Raw genomic sequence first — 18,695 nt, forward strand, 5'->3', positions numbered from 1 at the left:
CACAATCGTTGATGGCAAAAGAAAAACTTGTAGCCGATTGCCATTATAAAAATCTTAATCATGACGCCTTCTATAGTGTCGTTATCCCCAAAAAATGCTCATGGCGCTTTTAACATTGTTCAAAGATGAGAAAGCTTAAACTTTTATTTTCATGAAGTTGCAGACTTGTTAAAATCCTGCCTTTTGAGCTATTTCCCTGTACTGAGAATACAATGCTCATTGAAATCTCAAGTTCCATCATTTCAACATATCTCTCAAACTTGGATCTTGGTACAGACATTTTTATCACCAATTATGAACCCTAATCTCTGATTGTTTCACAAAGTAAACTTGACCGAGTTTGGAGACTGCAGTGAACGTTTTCTCCCCATTGTTCTTGACTGTAACTGATATTGATCCTGTTTACCATTGTCTCCAAGGGTATGTTCAGACAGTGTACTAACTTAACCTATTCAACTTTACAGGGTGGTCGTAAAAAATTGCGTTCAGTACAGACAGCACCGGATATGGTCTTTTTTTAATTCTGTCCCCACACAGTGTCAAAAGATAAACCCAAAGTCGTCTAAAGAGAAACCCCCTGGCTCGACAGTCTAACTTTTATGGGTTAAACCCGATTCGGTCTTACTTTAGAACCGTTCAGACACACAGAGTGGAACCACGAGTTAAACCTACTTTAGTACTGTGTCTGAACGACCTCTAAATCTAACTTGTTTCTGGGTGGTACAAATATTTTGCTTTTGACCTTTGGCATTTGATAGCATTCTTAGAAAGGGTCAGAGATAAGTTTGTTGAATTGAAAACAAAAGGATTTGAATGAATGTTAGCTTTTGACCTTTGATAACATTCTCAGAAAAGGTCAGAGATATGTTTGTTGAATTGGAAACAAAAGGATTTGAATGAATCTTAAAACTGATGATGTAATCATTGTCTGCGACTAATGATATCTCAGTGTGAAGATTGTTGCTGTAATTGACAGATAAAGATGTCAAGTTCGTCAATACTTGTGCAAAACTGATAATGCCGGCATTGAAAAACTACTGCCTAAACAATCGAATTGAGAACTGATGATGTATCAATGTCAAGTTCGTTAATATTTGTGAGAAACTGATAGGCCCCGAATTGAAAACAAAGGGATTGGAATGAATGTTGTCTTAAAAGTGAGGATGTATCAATGTCTAGTTTGTTAATATTTGTGAGAAACTGATAGGCCCCAAATTGAAAACAAAGGGATTGGAATGAATGTTGTCTTAAAAGTGAGGATGTATCAATGTCTAGTTTGTTAATATTTGTGAGGAACTGATAAAGCAGGCATTGACAAATTATGTCCAAAACCATTTCATTATTGCATCATAAAAAAAGCTTGGGTATCAGAAGGTCATAAAAAAAGAGTCCGTTATCGGAGGGTGAGTTCTCTCTTTAATTCCTGCAATATAAGCATCTGCTTCACGCCTTGATTCTTAATGCAGGCATTGACAAATTAGTGCCTAAACTGTTACATTATAGCCTAAATAAAAAACGGTTATCGGAAAGTGAGTTTTCTCTTTAATTCCTGCAACATGAGCGTCCTCTCTACGCCTTGATTCTTAAAAATAGATCTGTTCTCCTGAGCTCGCCGAGCGAGGTAGGGAAGGAGGTCCTCTATTGGGCCATACGGGGAAGACTTGTAGATGAGGTAACCCTCGCGACCTATGTGGAAAAAAAATAAACAATAGTTAAAAGTTATGTAATAAACTGAATATAATAAGTCATCACACAAGCGCGAGTGGAATACGGAAAATTGTAACGCTTCTGTGTCGAATATCCAACAAGGCCAAAGTTGTGACACTTGTGTCCTTAAGACAAGATCCAAAATTGTTTTGGCCTGAAAGAAACCAAGTATGTGTACAATGTACATCCTTTACCCTAAAAAAACCTGTAAAAATGGGTCGCATATAAACCGTAACTTTGTGCACATCGTTCAGGGGTGCTTGGAGATGCCCGCAAGTAATAAAACGTTGAAGTTGTGTTTATTAAGAAACTAATTTCTTACTTAGGGTGTCGTGGCTGAGCAGATAAGAGCACCAAACTCAAGCTCTTATGATTCTGTTCAGCAGAGTGTGGGTTCGGGAGTCATGACACTTGTTTCCCTTAGCAAGACACTTAACTACATGCTTCTCTCCACCCAGGGGTAAATGGGTTCCTGTGAGGGCAGAGATGGTTCTTGTGATTGATTTAGCCAAGTAGCGCATATTTGTTGCACAGGCTGTATACTCCCCAGGGAGCTGAGATGGTTTAAGGAATGAATTAAGGCCCAGTGACCAGAGGTAATAATGTGGAAGCGCTTAGAGACACCCTTCGGGTAGGAAAAGCGCTGTAAAAACTGGTTATTATTATTATTATTAATAGTGTAAATGTCTTACCTAGCGCATAGGTGATGTGGTCCGCCATACCCAAAATTTGACCAAAGACAACCTCACCAGATGTACGAGATAGTCCCAACGCCTGCATTCTAAAAAAAAAAAAGGGGGGGTGGGAGACTCTATCATTAAAATCAAGAAACACTTTCAAGCAGGAGGTTGGTTTACATACTTGAAAATTGTAGGCTTTTGGCATTAGGCACTTTACAAAAATCTTTATTATTATAAGGGGTGATCGAACAAAGAAACATTGACAAGAGCTGGATTCGAACCAACAACCTCTGGATTAACTAATCACCAGCGCTTTAAAAGCCATGTTGGCAATTTCCATAGCTCAGTTGGTAGAGTGCCAGTGTGGCAGGAGATTCTGGTGCCTCCCCCCCCCCCACAGTGAACTATGTACAAAATTCTTCTGATAGCGCCCTCTTTTGAACCATCCTCTTCCAACCCACGTTAATTTCCCATGAGGGGGCAGAATCTCTGGTGGATGGAATTTCCTGGGACAGCAGCATTTTAATATTCATGTTTCATGTTCAAATCCTGTAAATTTGTCTTTGCTCAACCCCCCATCATTTAAAATCCACCCAGTCACTTTCCCTTGTGGTTTATTATTTGATACTTAAAATTTAGTTACTAGGGTCATTTCCAAATTTAATGGCTTGTGGCTGCGGCTGGATTGCCACGTAACATGCAGTGAAGCAAAGGTTGGCCTTGGCAACAGCCGTATCCACCAATCTAGACACAGCCAATTGTCTTACTTTAATGCTGCTTTCCGTACTGACTCTTCGTTGTGAGTTGCTACAATGATTGCACATTTGCCAGGATTCTTGTGTATGCGAGTCAGCATGAAGTCAACGGCGTTGTTGTACATCTCGCTCGTAGCTTCAAAACTTGGATGGCATGGATCTTTACAGAGGGAGAAAACAAAATGTTCAAAAAACTCTTTCACGAAAACCCAGTTCCATCCCTGGTGAAATCTTTATAGTATAAACAGGCCTCCAAATAACCCACAGCAATTTTTGTACGACTCAAAACACAAACATCAACAGGGGCCAATTTCATAGAGCTACTTAAGCAAAAAATTTGCTTAAGCACGAAAACAGCTCGCTTGTTTTACACATGTTACTGGCCAAAATTTCATGCCATATACATTGCTTGTGACTGTTATTTAGCTGTTGTTTACTTAGCATAACAATTGAGTTGAGTCTTGGCCGGTAATCTGATTTTACAAAGCAAGGATTTTTTTGCTTAAGCAAAATTTTGTGCTCTATGAAATTGGGCCCAGATTTACATTCAACCTACACGGTTCAATAAGGTGCTATGTTACATTGAGAAATAAGTAAAACTATTTCATAAAAATAACTTTTCCTCTCAGTGAGACGGATATTATTTTAGCAAGTGCAGAGGGTTTACCGGACTCTCCTGAAAACAATGGTCTGTGATTCTCACTTATCAACTTATCAACTAATAAAGCTGACACTTCTGCAGGCAAATTATATTTACATAGGGCCTATGTAATCTTCATTCAAAAATGTAATGGCCAAAAACTTGATCTAGAAAAGGTATCAAAACCGTTTAAAGAACCGTTTATTTTACCTTCCAATTGATGCTTCTCAGCATAATCTTTCTCTCCATCAAGATAGGCTCCTCGTACTATTTTAACTCCAAAACATAAACCCTGTTGCTCTGCCCACTGCAAGTCCTTTTTGAGTTCGTCAAAGCTTTTCTAAGGAGAAATGTATAAATATTACTCAATTTAAATAAACCACAAGGGAAACTCACTGGGTAAATTTGTAAATGATTTATGGGGTTGAACAAAGAATTGACTAGAGTGGGATTCGAACCAATGACCTCCGGATTAACAGGCCGGTCGTTGGTTCGAATCCCACTCAAGTCATTTCTTTGTTCAACCCCATAAATCAATTTAAATAAATTAAATTAAATTAAATTAAACATTTATTTCATACTACTCTTGTCAAACATTATACAAAATGCTACATAGATAAGCAAAATTATACACACATAAGATGTAGGGAAAATAGTTAGTCGATGTAAACCAAAATAAAGAGAGTATAGGGCTGTCAGATTAAGCCAAGTCTTGTAGAAGACAGCCTAGACAGACAAACTACAAACAAGGAGACAAGACAAACAGGTAACAAGGAAACATAATAAAAACTAGACTGGGTTGCTATGAGAGAAATGTGTATTAAAAATGGCGACTGACTACAGAGATTTAAGCATGTGGAATTTTCCTGAAGCATTGATTTTGTTAACATCTTGTTTTGGCTTCAAATTGTTTTGGAAGGTGTAAACCTTCCTTCTTGTGTCCAGTTTGTTGTGGTGGTGTAAAGCGTCTGTAGAACCTCTAAAGACCCTTTCACTTAATAATAATAATACCAAAACTTGTATAGCGCCCTAATCATGTGAACATGCTCTATGGCGCTGAACATGGACAAATAGACAAACTAACAAATAAGAAAATACTGAATTATAACAACGGGAGTAAACATTCTTAAAAACAATCAACCACTTAGTAAACAAACTTAATAAATAGAAATCCTGAAGTATTAAAAATGCAATTAGGTGTAAAATCTAAAATACAACACATTATTACACATTGCCAGCATTAAGAGTAGGTTAAAAATATACATAGATTATTGACAATTAAAACTTATTTTAAAACCATTCAGTGAAAATGTTTAATTTTAAATAGATGAGTTTTCAGTGCGCTCCTAAATTTGTTCAGTTCTGTTAAGTCTCTTAGGGATGTGGGCAGAGAGATCCAGAGTGTAGCAGCTGCCTTTCCAAACTGCCTATCACCATAATATGTGGACGTTTTAGTGAGAGGTACTCTTAAAGACACTCAATTTAGCAAGGCTCCCAAGTTTTAGTGAGAGGTACTCTTAAAGACACTAAATTTAGCAAGGCTCCCAAGTTTTAGTGAGAGGTACTCTTAAAGACACTCAATTTAGCAAGGCTCCCAAGTTTTAGTGAGAGGTACTCTTAAAGACACTCAATTTGACAAGGCTCCCAAGTTTTAGTGAGAGGTACTCTTAAAGACACTCAATTTAGCCAGGCTACTAAGTTTTAGTGAGAGGTACTCTTAAAGACACTCAATTTAGCAAGGCTCCCAAGTTTTAGTGAGAGGTACTCTCAAAGACACTCAATTTAGCAAGGCTCCCAAGTTTTAGTGAGAGGTACTCTTAAAGACACTCAACTTAGCAAGGCTCACAAGTTTTAGTGAGAGGTACTCTTAAAGACACTCAATTTAGCAAGGCTCACAAGTTTTAGTGAGAGGTACTCTTAAAGACACTCAATTTAGCCAGGCTACTAAGTTTTAGTGAGAGGTATTCTTAAAGACACTCAATTTAGCAAGGCTCCCAAGTTTTAGTGAGAGTTACTCTTAAAGACACTCAATTTAGCAAGGCTCCCAAGTTTTAGTGAGAGGTACTCTTAAAGACACTCAATTTAGCGAGGCTCCCAAGTTTTAGTGAGAGGTACTCTTAAAGACACTCAATTTAGCAAGGCTCCCTTGCTTATATGAATAGGCACCTTATATATGAAAGGCAGGCATGCTCATGTACTTCACCATAAAAGGTGAAATTACAAAATTTCATAATCAATGATTTTGTAATGTATTTTTCAATTTTGAACGGTAAAACTAGCTGAGATTGAAAAAAAGAGAAAATCAGCTGATCCGAGGAAAAGTTGCATGCCACGAAGGGACAGCAAGGTAAAAACTGTCCAAAAGAACAGCAAATTGGGTTCCCCTTCCCTTCTCTGTTCATGCATAGTAAACGTCCTTGCTCACAAACAAAATGTGTTTTTGTTATCATATACAATTATCGAAAAGACTGGTACAGTATGATTTGTGTACAACTACAATAAGTCACACTCTTTCCACCTGATTGATATACAGTGTGTGTTGTGTTGGCCTTTGAAGGACTCTGCTTGGGTCAAACTGAGGTCAATGTTGTATGGTACCATGCTATTAATATCTCCGTGCACAGACACGTTTAACCATGGAGGTAGAATTAGTACCAATCTATATGCGCAAGTATTGCACAATGAGTTCAAGTGTGATACTACACTGTCTGGTCACGCATGATATTCGTTGGATCTTTGAAAAAAGTGGGACATTTTATTGAGAACTTTTCAGATTATGTGTTTAAAAAATTCTGACTTTTCTTAGGGCCAGAAAATCAGAAATCAAACTTAAAGACAGTGGACAGTGACACTATTGGTAATTGTCAAAGACCAGGCTTCTCACTTGGTGTATCTCAACATATGCATAAAATAACAAACCTGTGATAATGTGAGCTCAATCGGTCATCGAAGTTGCGAGATAATAATGGAAGAAAAAACACCCTTGACACAAGAAGTTGTGTGCTTTCAAATGCTTGATTTCGAGACCTCAAATTCTAAATCTGAAAAATCTCAAAATCAAATTCGTTGAAAATTACTTCTTTCTCGAAAAGTACTCCACTTCAGAGGGAGCCGTTTCTCACAATGTTTTTTACTATTAAGCTCTCCCCATTACTCGTCACCAAGTAAGGTTTTAAGCTAATAATTATTTTGATTAATTACCAATAGTGTACCTTCCCTTTAAGTATGAAGAATGTCATGCCTGCTAGTATAACATGTGTTAAATCAACAAGTTTTTTTTCAAACCAATTTTAAGTAGGAACATTTGATCAGGTACAAGGGCTTACCTACAACGTACACATGGTGTAAGCTTTAATAGACATTTCAGGATATTTAAAGTCACCTGGAAATAGAATTTTTTTTCTTTCAAACATAAGAGTATATGCTTACGAACAATAAACAATTTTTTTAGTAATTGTTTGTCACGATTTATAATTATGTTTAAAAAATATATAAAGTTGTTTGGGGGGCTGACTCCGCCTACCCCTTTTGTGACGTCAATCGAGGCAGACTTTGCCTGCAATGCGTATAGTAAACACACGTGCAAAGTACATGTACGTCCAAGTCGTGAGTTGGTACATTTCAAAAAGTGTTTTTTCTGCATTCAGCAGCAATACACCTGGTCGGCATTGCCGGAAAAAAACATTTTTTTTTTTTTGAAACGTACAAACTCACGACTTGGTCCGTACATGTACTTTGCAATTGTGTTTACTCTACGCATTACAGGCAAAGTCTGCCTCGATTTACGTCACGAACAGCGCCCTCTCAGGTCGGGGTTTTCTCTTAAATTTGTAAATAACATAAGAACTGATTTTTTAAAACCTTAGATACCTGTTTATTCACATTCCACTCATCAAAACACATATATTAGTGACAAAAGCTTTATTTTGAAAAAATACCACTTCCAGGTGACTTTAATCGTTTTTAAGGGCAAAACAAATCGGAAATCAGGCTGATGTAGGATGAATATCATGCCTGGAAAACACAACAAATGATGATAGTTTTGGAAACAAAATCCGGAAGTTTACCTTTAAATAACACTGATAGGTATTCCATACATAAGGTCTTTCCTTATTGAACTTCATCATGAGTGCCAAGGTTAGCAGAGTTAACCCTGGGTTTATATTAGTCTTCTCTGCATCCACCAGTATCTGTATGTTGTTCTGTACTGCATGCTGTGAAAAAAAGGAAACACAAAATGAATGGTTTGTGGTACAGGGCACTGTAGCAGATTTCACGAAACCCTAGGATTAATCCTATCTTCTCGAGGTAGGACGAGTAACTCATTCTAACTTAGGATGGGTTCAATGCATCCTAACTGCTATGGTTAAGGAACTTAACTCAACCTAAGTCTTAAGATTAATCCTCAGTTAGCAAGAGTTTGGTGAAACAGATGGCTGGACATGTTTGGTAATTATCAAAGGCCAGTATTCTCTTTTGGTGTGTCCCAACATTTTGGCTCAATCGGTCATCAAAGTTGCAAGAAAATTATGAAAGAAAAAACACCCTTGTTGTACAAATTTGTGTGCTTTCAGATGTCTAATAAAAGGCTTCAGGCCTGAAGTCTTTCAATATTTGAGTGAAAAATTACCTCTTTCTCAAAACTACGTTACTTCAGAGGGAGCCGTTTCTCACAAATGTTTCATACTATCAACAGCTCTCCATTGCTCGTTACCAAGTAATTTTTATGCCAACAATTATTTTGAAAATTAAACAAATAATTATAACAATTTATTTTACCTCACATATATTGTTGAGTCTCATTAAGGTGAGCTGAAGATGGTTACACTCCGCCTCGGTCAACATGGGGATAGGCGCCATCTTCCCGTCTAATCCCAGGGCTAGATTACGCACGCTAAGGGGAGTGTCGTTGTCAAAGCCTAAATTGTACTCTGCGAGTTTTTCTGATAGACGGGCCTGTAGAACAAGAAAAAAATATCAGTATATTGTGTCAGTAAAATTTCTGCTGCATTTTGTTTTTACTTTGGGAGTGTGATAAAGCGAAGATCTCAAAATGAGTCAGTTGACTTTTACCATCCATTGCGACTTATTTTCAACTTTAGTTGACATATTTTTGAAATTGCCTTTTTACAAATGTGTATTTATATCAAGATTTTGGTATAAAAAAACTGGTTTGTTTTTCTGGCAAGTTGTTTCATAGTATTAAGTTTGTGCTTAATCTGTCACTTCAATACTGGCAAAGTCTTTTTCACAAAGAACAGGTACCGACAAGTATAACAGAAGCAGTCAATTGGAAATTGGGTCTGTCCATACTAATGGGTCCTTTTGGTTCCAAAAGATAATGTTTTGGACTGTGATTGGGAGGGTACAAAAAAGACAACATTTTCTCCTGTATTTTGTTTTGTACAATTCTCAACTGATAATAAGTATGCTGACCAAACAGTATAACAAATGTCTTATTATTTAAGAAGTTAAGCGGCTGCTTAAAGACATATTGTTTGTAACGAGGACAGACATTTGGTATTGGAATTGACTAGAAAGTGATGACACAAATGATTTTAATGAATCAATTTCCTATAAAGTTAAATTAAGTTAGACCCATTGCCTCTATTTTTATGGATCTGTAAAAACAAATAGTACTTCAAGGTTTTAAGCTAGTGATGGGCCTGTGTAAAATTCAAAGCCCTGTGTTCTAAACTGATGTTTAACATACCATAACATCTGCCTTGGTGAATGAAGTAATTTTGAGTTGGCTGACTGGGCTGAACTTGTCTGCTAACCGAGCTGAGAGATCGTTGTTGGTCATGTAGTCTCCGGCATTCTTATCGTATCTTGGTTCGTCGTAACTGCACCCCCAGTTAATCAAAAAGAAAAATTTTGCCTGTTAAACTGCTAGGCGAAGAAACTTTGAGGAATGTTCTTGAACTGTTGCTTTTTAAAGGCAGTGGACACTATTGGTAATTATTAAAAATAACTTTGAGCATAAAACCTTTTATGGTGACGAGTTATGGGGAGAGGTTGATGGAATAAAACATTATGAGAAACGGCTCCCTCTGAAGTGAAGTAGTTTTCGAGAAAGAAGTAATTTTCCTTGAATTTGATTTCAAGACCTCAGATTTAGAACTTGAAGTCTCAAAATCAACCATCTAAACGCACACAACTTCGTGTGTCAAGGGTTTTTTTCCTTTCATTATTATCTTGCAAGTTCGATGACCGATTCAGCTCAAATTGTCACAGGTTTGTTATTTTATGCATAATGTTGAGATACACCAACTGTGAAGGCTAGTCTTTGACAAAAACCAATAGTGTCCACTGCCTTTAAAAATGATAACAACAACAAAATATTGGGTCAGCACAGTGGTATCTTTCCCCACCTTCCACCTCTAGGACCCCGGTTCAAGTCCCTCCAGGGGCACTATGTGGATTAGGTTTTCAGTCCCTACCTGACTGCGTGGGGTTTTCCCTGGATAATTCTGTAGGGTTTTAATTCCTCCCACATCTAAAACTGCAACTTCCTTCCTTGTCTTCTCTCCATTTGGATCTTGGCAAGTACAGTGGTTAAAGGACCTGTTGTCTTGGATTGGTGGAGTTGGTCTCTAAAAAGCATTTGAAAACCGTTTGTTATGAAATGCATATTGTTAGAAAGATATTTTAAAACGACAGATCCACACAAGTATCACTTGAAATTGCTTGGTTTTTCATTTACGTCGTGAAGAAAAACGTTTGGCCGATCGTGTTAGTTCGCGACGTAAAAGGAAAACACGCTACTTGTGTGTATCATTATGTTAAACTTTTCTAACCATGCATTTCATAACAAACGGTTTCAAACGCTTTTCAAAGACCAGCTCGTCCGATCCAAGGCAACGTATTCCTTTACGTTCCCTTTCCTTAGAGTTACTAAATGTAGCTTCACAGCCAGAGTAAATGAAATTAAATAAAAAATATTGGATGCGGACCTGTCTTGGCTCTCCCCGACGTCTTCCTCGGCTGTGATAGATAAAATAGTCGCCACACCTGCGTTTTTAAACTTTCTGACGAGTTCCTTTGCTTCGACCTCTCCGTTTCCTGCGATGAAGTGGCCGTAGAATGTGCACCTTGCAGAGAATTCAAACAGTCGCTGCCCAAGAAGACGCTGTGAGACACTCATGATCTGTTTGGGTTGGCCACAAAAATAATATTAATGGGATAGCTATTGTGCTATCAAATGTGGCCCAGACAAAGCCGACCCATGATGTGATAGATGTAAATTTCTGCATCGGGGATGGGGATAAAGAATATCAAATGTTTTTACCCTTACACTGATGTGTATTAAGCACTGATACTCGGTACTTTCCCCTGTTTTATGGAAAAAATCCACAGGCCAATAACTTGGGTGAGATTAGAACCCTAGTCATCGGGGCAAGTTCTGTGGTCTAGTGGTAAGACATCTGCTCTAGCAATGCAAAGGTCTTGAGTTTGAATCTCACATTGTGACTGGCCTGTGGGTTTGTTTACACAGCACTCAGGAAAAGTACCGAGTATACAGTGCTTTATACACATTGGTGTAAAGGTAAAAACAAATTATATATAAATGTGATATAAATGCCTACAATTTGTAGGGTGTTTTCAAACCTTACCCTAAAGTTGCCGCAAAAAATAAAAGTTTCTTTAAAACTGACAAATGTTTTAGACTTCAGAACCCCACATAGTACCTATTTTTAGTCTAGTAGAAATGTTTTATTAGCCTACCTATTTGGTAGTAGTTTTTTACTAATCCATACAAATTCTATTTCTAAATACCTTCAAACTGTTGTCAACGAATGCAGTGTAGCTGCATAATTTCAGCACAACTAATCCACGTGAAAGCTCTCTGATGGTCTTATCTCGGAAGGCTTCGGGTGTTGAGAAGTCAAAATGTTGATGGCCAGCAACTTCTGAATGTGAACTTCTGCAACTCCCGGGAACTTGATGAAGGCAATCCGAGGCGGGGATTGTTCCGACAGGAGGTCTCAGAATCCTCAGCGAAGAATTTCTAGAAGAGTTCACTGTTCGACAAAAGTGAAGTCCAGCGACCAAGCCCCTGCCTTGGTGGTGGGGAAGAGTTCGGATCCCATTTTGAAGTTTGTTTGAGTGTAAACACTTGAAGGAGGAAAACAGCTCTGAAAGAACAGGCTGCGATCGCAACATCTTGGTGCTAATTTATTGGGAGGTCTTGTCCTACGGAGTATGGAGGAAGAAATATTAAACAAGTTATGCATTATTTAATAATTAATTAGTTAATTAATGATATAACTAAGCAAATAGTTTACAATATCTTGTATGGTCTGATCCTATCCCAGGTTGGACTCCTCTGTTGCATAACGCAACACCCTACATCTGTACCACCACTGTACTCTAGGTGCGTTCCGCTATCGTCTCTACGAACGATAGTGGAACGAACCTCATTTAAGTCAAATAGTTTTAGGAGTACCACCACTGTACCAGAGCTAGGTTGATTATTATTGCAACTATTGCAGTTTTAGGAGTACCACCACTGTACCAGAGCTAGGTTGATTATTATTGCAACTATTGCAGTACTTGCAATCACAAGGTTGTTGGTTCGAATCCTACCAAGTTAGTCCACTGGTTTCACAATGACTGAAATAAGTATTGTCGTCCAGTTACTGAATCACAACTTCATGATTTGTGAAATTCATAATCATTACCAACGAGAGAGATGATGGTGGCTCTAGTGTTGCCAGCCTTGGTCTTTGGTGTTTATAATCCGCCTGTATGTGGTAGTAAGTTTGCCTAGTTCCCAAAGACCCATTGTGACCGATAGAGAAAGGCTTCACGCTTGACTAAATTAGTGTAGGATTGACCATGGCCATACCTTGACACATGAAAAGGAAGACCATACCCATAAACCATCATCCGATTCCATGCATATATTATAAACAAACCGGAAATCACCCACACGCGCGTGTACAAAAAAAGTACAACTTGTTGATTATTTCATTTGGACTAGTACTTTATTAGTAGTCTACTCTAGTGGACTGACTAGACGACTATGCACATAAACATTCGTCCTCCAATGACTTTGACAGCCCCAGTTAGCGGTTTATACTACGTCATTGTCAATGGATAAAGACTGTAGGAGTTAGGACAGACAATCAATCTACTCAGTGTTGCAGATGTTATTGTATTTGTTAATTTCAATGTACTACAGTCATTTGACCAGTTCGGGATCATTGACCAGTTCGGGATCACTTCAACTTTGCAATAACCAAATAAGTATATCACTTCTCATTATTACCAATTTCTGTTGATAAATGTGAAGATTAACACCCATTAAACCAACAAACCCAAAATAAGGTGCCAAATATCATCAGCAAATAAATTATGGCTGTTTTCCTGAAGGTTGTCCTCGAAATTTATCATTTTTTTGTTTAAAAATGTTGATTGAAAAACACTGTTAAAACTTCTTACCTTTAGAATTGGAGTGCCGGGGCAAAAAATATTTATGTAAAATGATAAGAATGTGTAAAAAGACATTCCTGTAAATACTGTGCAGTCATCTTGTTTTTTTGAGGTGACGAAGATCCCAAAATCTTCTTTGGGGGGGCAGCTTACCCTTGACCAGTTCGGGATCACTCAACATCTCATTGCGTCAAATTGTGCCGCACTAACTTACTAAAGTCAGTAAGTATGATAAAATCATACTACTGCAGTAGAAAGTTTATTTAGCTGATTTTGAGAAACATTACTTCAACAAATTCTTGTAGATTTTTTATTTTGTGAGAAAATTAAACTTGGAGGGGTCAATATTGCTTTTTAGGTTCGCTTCACTTTTGCATTTGCCTTTGCTGTTGTTTTGTGGTTTTGTGGCTGGGTTTTTGCGCTGCTATTGAGGACACTTGCATGACATTCACTAAAGAAAGGAAGTCCAAGTCCATGCCAACACACCTCTGAAGTTTCGTGTCCTTGAGAGACAGTTTTATGAATGGGAGTATGGGTTTGCAATAAAGGGCACTCTACCGATTCAGAATAGATTCAACTGATCCTGAACTGGTCAAACAGGTGACGATACTTTTCTCAAAGCCTCTTCAAAAGAACTAATCTTTTTTGTCAGCGAATACTTGGTGAGTTTTATGTCATGTTTAGGTAAACTGATAAACCTTTTTGTTTAAGATATCAAAGAGATTGCAACAAAAAAACAATGTGAATTCAAAAAGTGATCCCGAACTGGTCAAACGACTGTATCATAACATAACTTCCTGCCAATAATACAGTGGGACAGTTAAAAACCATTTGTATAGTGTTCATTCCATCATAAAGGAAGGACCCTTCCTCTCTGATTCCATAGCTCAACCCCTACCTACCCCTTGCTGTTCCCTGCTCTCTGTGGCTCTCAACTAGTTTCTTGCCCCGACCATCCCCCCAGGGTTCCCACGTACACAACACCTAATAATAACAACGGAAACATCCGATGATCCGATTTATGCTGCCTCTGCTGAGCCTTCTTCGTAAACGCTGAAACTGCGCCCTCTTGTGAATAACCCGCGGTTATTTATTGCGAGTTGGATCGTGTGGATTGCAGAGAAATAACCACAGTCTCGCGGACTTCAACGACAAAGAGGCGTTTAATAAATAAAAGGTGATGTGTTTTAAAACCGGTAATCAAATTTTCAATCTGCGATGGTCTTTCGCGATCGGTGGCATGAATTGCCTCAAAACGAGAACTTAACTTGTCTCATATAATTATGTTAATAATCTGGAAACACAAACAACAAAATTTGTCAACTTTTCATTTTGATTATAATGTGAAATCAACTGCATTATTTATTTTTTTAATGAGGGGTGTCCGACCGCTTTATATGTGTTATATTTTGTGCATTTTTTGACCATGTGACTTTTTAAAACACAATAATTATGACGTATGTCTGTTTTAAATTACTAAGTCATATAAATATAACAATTTGAAAACTTTCAAACCAACTTATGATTTTTATTTTGTGATGTATATTTTTTTGCAAACCGTTTTTGAACCGAAAGAAATACAAAGTTGGATCGTTTTTAACAGTCACAGTAATCAAACAAATTCAAAATATTTTAGGGGGGGAGGTGGGGTGGGGAGGGTGCAGAATCTCCTGTCAACCCCGCGTTTCTGCAATACTGCCCTCTTTGCCACAGCTTCGACCCAACTTGACGGGCTGCCGTGACCGATCTCAACCAAAAGCGAATAATTTTGCAATCTGTGGCCGTTTGTATGATTTTTTAGACTGTCAGATTTTAGATTTTACTTTGTTGTTCTTCTGGATTTGTGACAAAATGTGGATTGGAAATCCCTATGACCAGCTAATGCCACCGTGCCTGTTTGGTGCAAAGGCATCTGTCCGCAACAACCACAGAAATTTGCGTAAAGGACGGTGTTCCATTCCCGGTTACCCGCAAGAGTCTGGTGTGGTTTACTTTGGTATTTCGTGTTTATGGAAAGTGTCAACTAAAGTAGGTCAGAAACAAAAAAAAACTTTCTTCTTGATCAGGGCGGTAGTTATAGATTTAAAAGTTGACTGAAATGGAGGGAAAACCACTGTCTAAAGAAAACTTTCACTTTACCAGCCCAACAGGTAAATGTGTATTGTCCGTGGTTATTACAGAAACAACTAAAATCACTTAACGACGTCTGGATAGTATTTGTGGGAAGTCTTTCTAGACTATGATAAGGTGCCACTTAGTTGGTGTGGTTTTGGCAAGATCACCTGTACATTTATGAGCTTCCGTTGTAGAAGTCACTGCCAATTTTGTTGATGGTTCTTTGATGGTTGTAAAACGCACGTTGTTAATTAATGACCTGCTGGCCCAATTTTATAGAGCTGCGCTAAGCACAAAAAGTAGCTTAGCGTAACAAAATTATGCTAACATCCAACTGAGGTTATCAGTTAAACTAACATGTCACGTATACAATTTGTGACTTGTATCCTGCTCATATGCTTAGCAGACAATTGTTAAGCAATATTTGCAGCTCTTAAAGCGGCTTCCTGGAATTAAGCCTACTGTGACCGTGGCCCCATGTTCGTTATATAGTTCTATGCTTGGTCCTCATCATGTCCTCTGTTCCGAGTCAAACACATCTTTGACTTATGCTTCTGTTCGGTTAGTATTTGGACAGTGGCCCAAATCAGTGGTTGACTGTACCATAGATCACGTGAGTCATTGAGGTAAACTTCCTTGGATGCCTTACTCCATGATTTAAAGGAACACGTTGCCTTGGATCGGTCGAGTTGGTCTTTGAAAAGCGTTTGTTACCGTTTGCTATAAAATTGATATGGTTAGAAAGATGTTGTAAAAGTAGAATACAATAATCTACACAAATATGCCTCTAAATTGCGTGGTTTTCGTTTTACCTCGTCGACTAACACGGTCGGCCATTTATGGGAGTCAAAAAGTTGACTCCCATAAATGGCCGACCGTGTTAATTCGCGACGTAAAATGAAAACCGTGCAAGTTTGAGTGATACTTGTGTGGATCATTATATTCTACTTTTAAAACATCTTTCCAACCATATACATTTCATAACAAACGGTTTCAAACGCTTTTTTATAGACCAACTCGTCCGATCCAAGGCAACGTGTTCCTTTAAGAAGGACCTTCTGAAGGTTCTAAAACAATCATCTAATTGAACAAAATTATTGTTTATTTCCTGAGGATAGATACTATTTCACTAGTAGCTACAAATGAAAGGGCTACTTATTGATAAATCATGCCGTATCCATCTTTAAAGGCAGTTGACACTATTGGTAGTTGTCAAACACTAGTCTTCACAGTTGGTGTATCTCAACATAATTATAATAACAAACCTGTGAAAATTTGAGCTCAATCGGTCATCGAACGTGCGAGATAAACATATAAGAAGAAAAACACCCTTGTCACACGAAGTTGTGTGCGTTTAGATGGTTGATTTCGATACCTCAAGTTCTAAATCTGAGGTCTCGAAATCAAATTCGTGGAAAATTGCTTCTTTCTCGAATACTATGGCACTTTAGAGGGAGATGTTTCTCACAATGGTTTATACCATCAACCTCTCCCCATTACTCGTCACCAAGAAAGGTTTAAAATAATAATACCATTAGTGTCCACTGCCTTTAATTTTTAATAAATCATGCCGTATCCATCTTTAATGAGTGAGAGCACTCAATGAATGTAAGCCTATTTTGTTGTTGTTGTTGTTGTTGTTGTTGTTGTTGTTGTTGCTGTTGCTGTTGTCGTCTTTTTCGTTGTCGTTGTTGTTATTGTTGTTGTTGTAGTGTTGTTTTTGTTGTTGTTCTTGTTGTTGTTCTTGTTGTTGCTTCAAATAGTCATCAACCGAAATGAAATCAAGAAGAAAAGCGCACACTCTGCAGGGTAATTACGTTACGTTACGTCACGTTGCGTTATAAGTTTGAGATACATCTTGGACCAAGACTATTGATTTAACCAAACTACCAATTCCCATTCGTATACTTCCATTCCGTGTTTCATATACTTGGAACTGCGTGTTAGTCCGAAGGGGAATGACAACCGGAAGGAAGATGTGAATTATCGCTTCGACAATGATTCAAAGGCCTTACATCGACAAGGGGATTCGTTGTGTATCGATGTCTTAGAAGGTACGGACAATGACATCGCATATGATGCTCTTTTCTTGATCAACGGGATTGGGAAATCGTTTTGTGTTCCCCCTTTTCACAACGTTGGTAGTTGTAATAACAGAATGTGAAACAGTAAAATTATTTGTAAAGCAGTAGTTCACCATGACTTCAAGACCATTTTGTTTTTGTGTTATCTAAAGTTTTACACTATCACATTTTGGGACCTTATGCACGTGACGTTAATTGAGTAGGGCGCCCTCTGCGTTTTTATTGTTGCATTAAAATTGTTTACCTCTAAGATGGTGGCGGGATAACTTCAAAGCTAGGTAGTGTCTGTAGCGCGATTGCGCGAATAATTATTGGTCTTAGGCTTTGGTTTTAGGTTCCGTTGTCTCGTCTGAAGCCATCCGCGCAATGGTCGGGCGTATGAAATCTCGACGCGCGATCATAGGACTCAGTCTTAGGATTGCGCGCAAGATTTCTGTCGCGCGAACATCGCGCGACCGACTATAAAACCGGCCTTAACGCAAAGCACGCGCAATATAGTCACAGCATCCGCGGGGCAAAGCTACCTGAGCCCAGACTGGGCCCTTGTCTTTATCCGTTATTCACTTATTCACGAGCCTCGACGTGTTACGTCAGATATTCAGGCTAGCCTGAGCCGAATCTTGGGAGCCGTTGTTTTGAAAAGGGCCATAGACAACTGTTTGCTAATGTTCGCTTGAAGCCGGACTTCTAAGGAAAATGATCTGAAATGGAATTTTATTGAGGCTTAGGGCCTAATGCAAATTGTAGGCGCATGCTCCTAAAGTAGAAAAGATGTGCACATCACTGTCACGAAGATTAGCTTTCCCAAAAGATTGTGACTCAGGCCTGGTGTGCAAGAAATGTAAAAAAAAAACCAAAAAAAGAATGTTGGACAAGAAACAATATTTTTGTTTTATTGCATATTCAGAAACACGTCAGAGACAGATATTCGAGGAAACATACATTTTATTGGGCTATGCGTATTTTCCGGATTCTCGAAGAGTTTCCGGTTGGGATGGAGTCATAAGGTTTCAAACAGTATGTATACCATGTAGTTCACGACTAAAACTTGGAGCAATTTTGCTCGAAACATGTGTGTCAAGTTTTTTTTTTTCAAGTCAATTTCCTTAAATCACTAAAAACATGATTTAAAGATAGGAAGAAACTATAAATAAATAGTAAACTTGCTGGTGTAACCATTTGTAAATCTCTTTTGTGGAAGTGTTGGCTCTGAAATCAGCCAGGGTGGTCTGGACGTTTCGAAGAGTACACTTTTTAAGGATACACTTATAAGTTG

The 18,695-nt window shown here is 38.2% G+C and overlaps 1 protein-coding gene across 2 annotated transcripts; it reads right to left on the reverse strand.

Annotated features, from left to right (window-relative positions):
* Nucleotides 1-107: 107 nt before the first annotated feature.
* Nucleotides 108-14,239, reverse strand: LOC139938842 (hydroxyproline dehydrogenase-like). Of its 2 annotated transcripts, none has more exons than XM_071934485.1 (10): nt 14,123-14,239; nt 11,562-11,978; nt 10,739-10,932; nt 9,496-9,628; nt 8,562-8,738; nt 7,850-7,996; nt 3,993-4,122; nt 3,155-3,302; nt 2,400-2,488; nt 108-1,686 (listed from the first exon to the last, which is right to left on the reverse strand). In XM_071934485.1, the coding sequence occupies exons 2-10, from the start codon at nt 11,946-11,948 to the stop codon at nt 1,520-1,522; spliced, it is 1,572 nt and encodes a 523-aa protein (XP_071790586.1). In that variant the 5' UTR covers nt 11,949-11,978; nt 14,123-14,239; the 3' UTR covers nt 108-1,519. The 2 variants fall into 2 exon arrangements, with proteins under 2 accessions (XP_071790586.1, XP_071790587.1); XM_071934486.1 differs by having other exon boundaries at nt 14,119-14,225.
* Between the last annotated feature and the right edge of the window lie 4,456 nt (nt 14,240-18,695).

This window comes from Asterias amurensis, chromosome 6 (assembly GCF_032118995.1).
Source record: "Asterias amurensis chromosome 6, ASM3211899v1".
In the NCBI taxonomy this organism is placed as follows: Eukaryota; Metazoa; Echinodermata; class Asteroidea; order Forcipulatida; family Asteriidae; genus Asterias; species Asterias amurensis.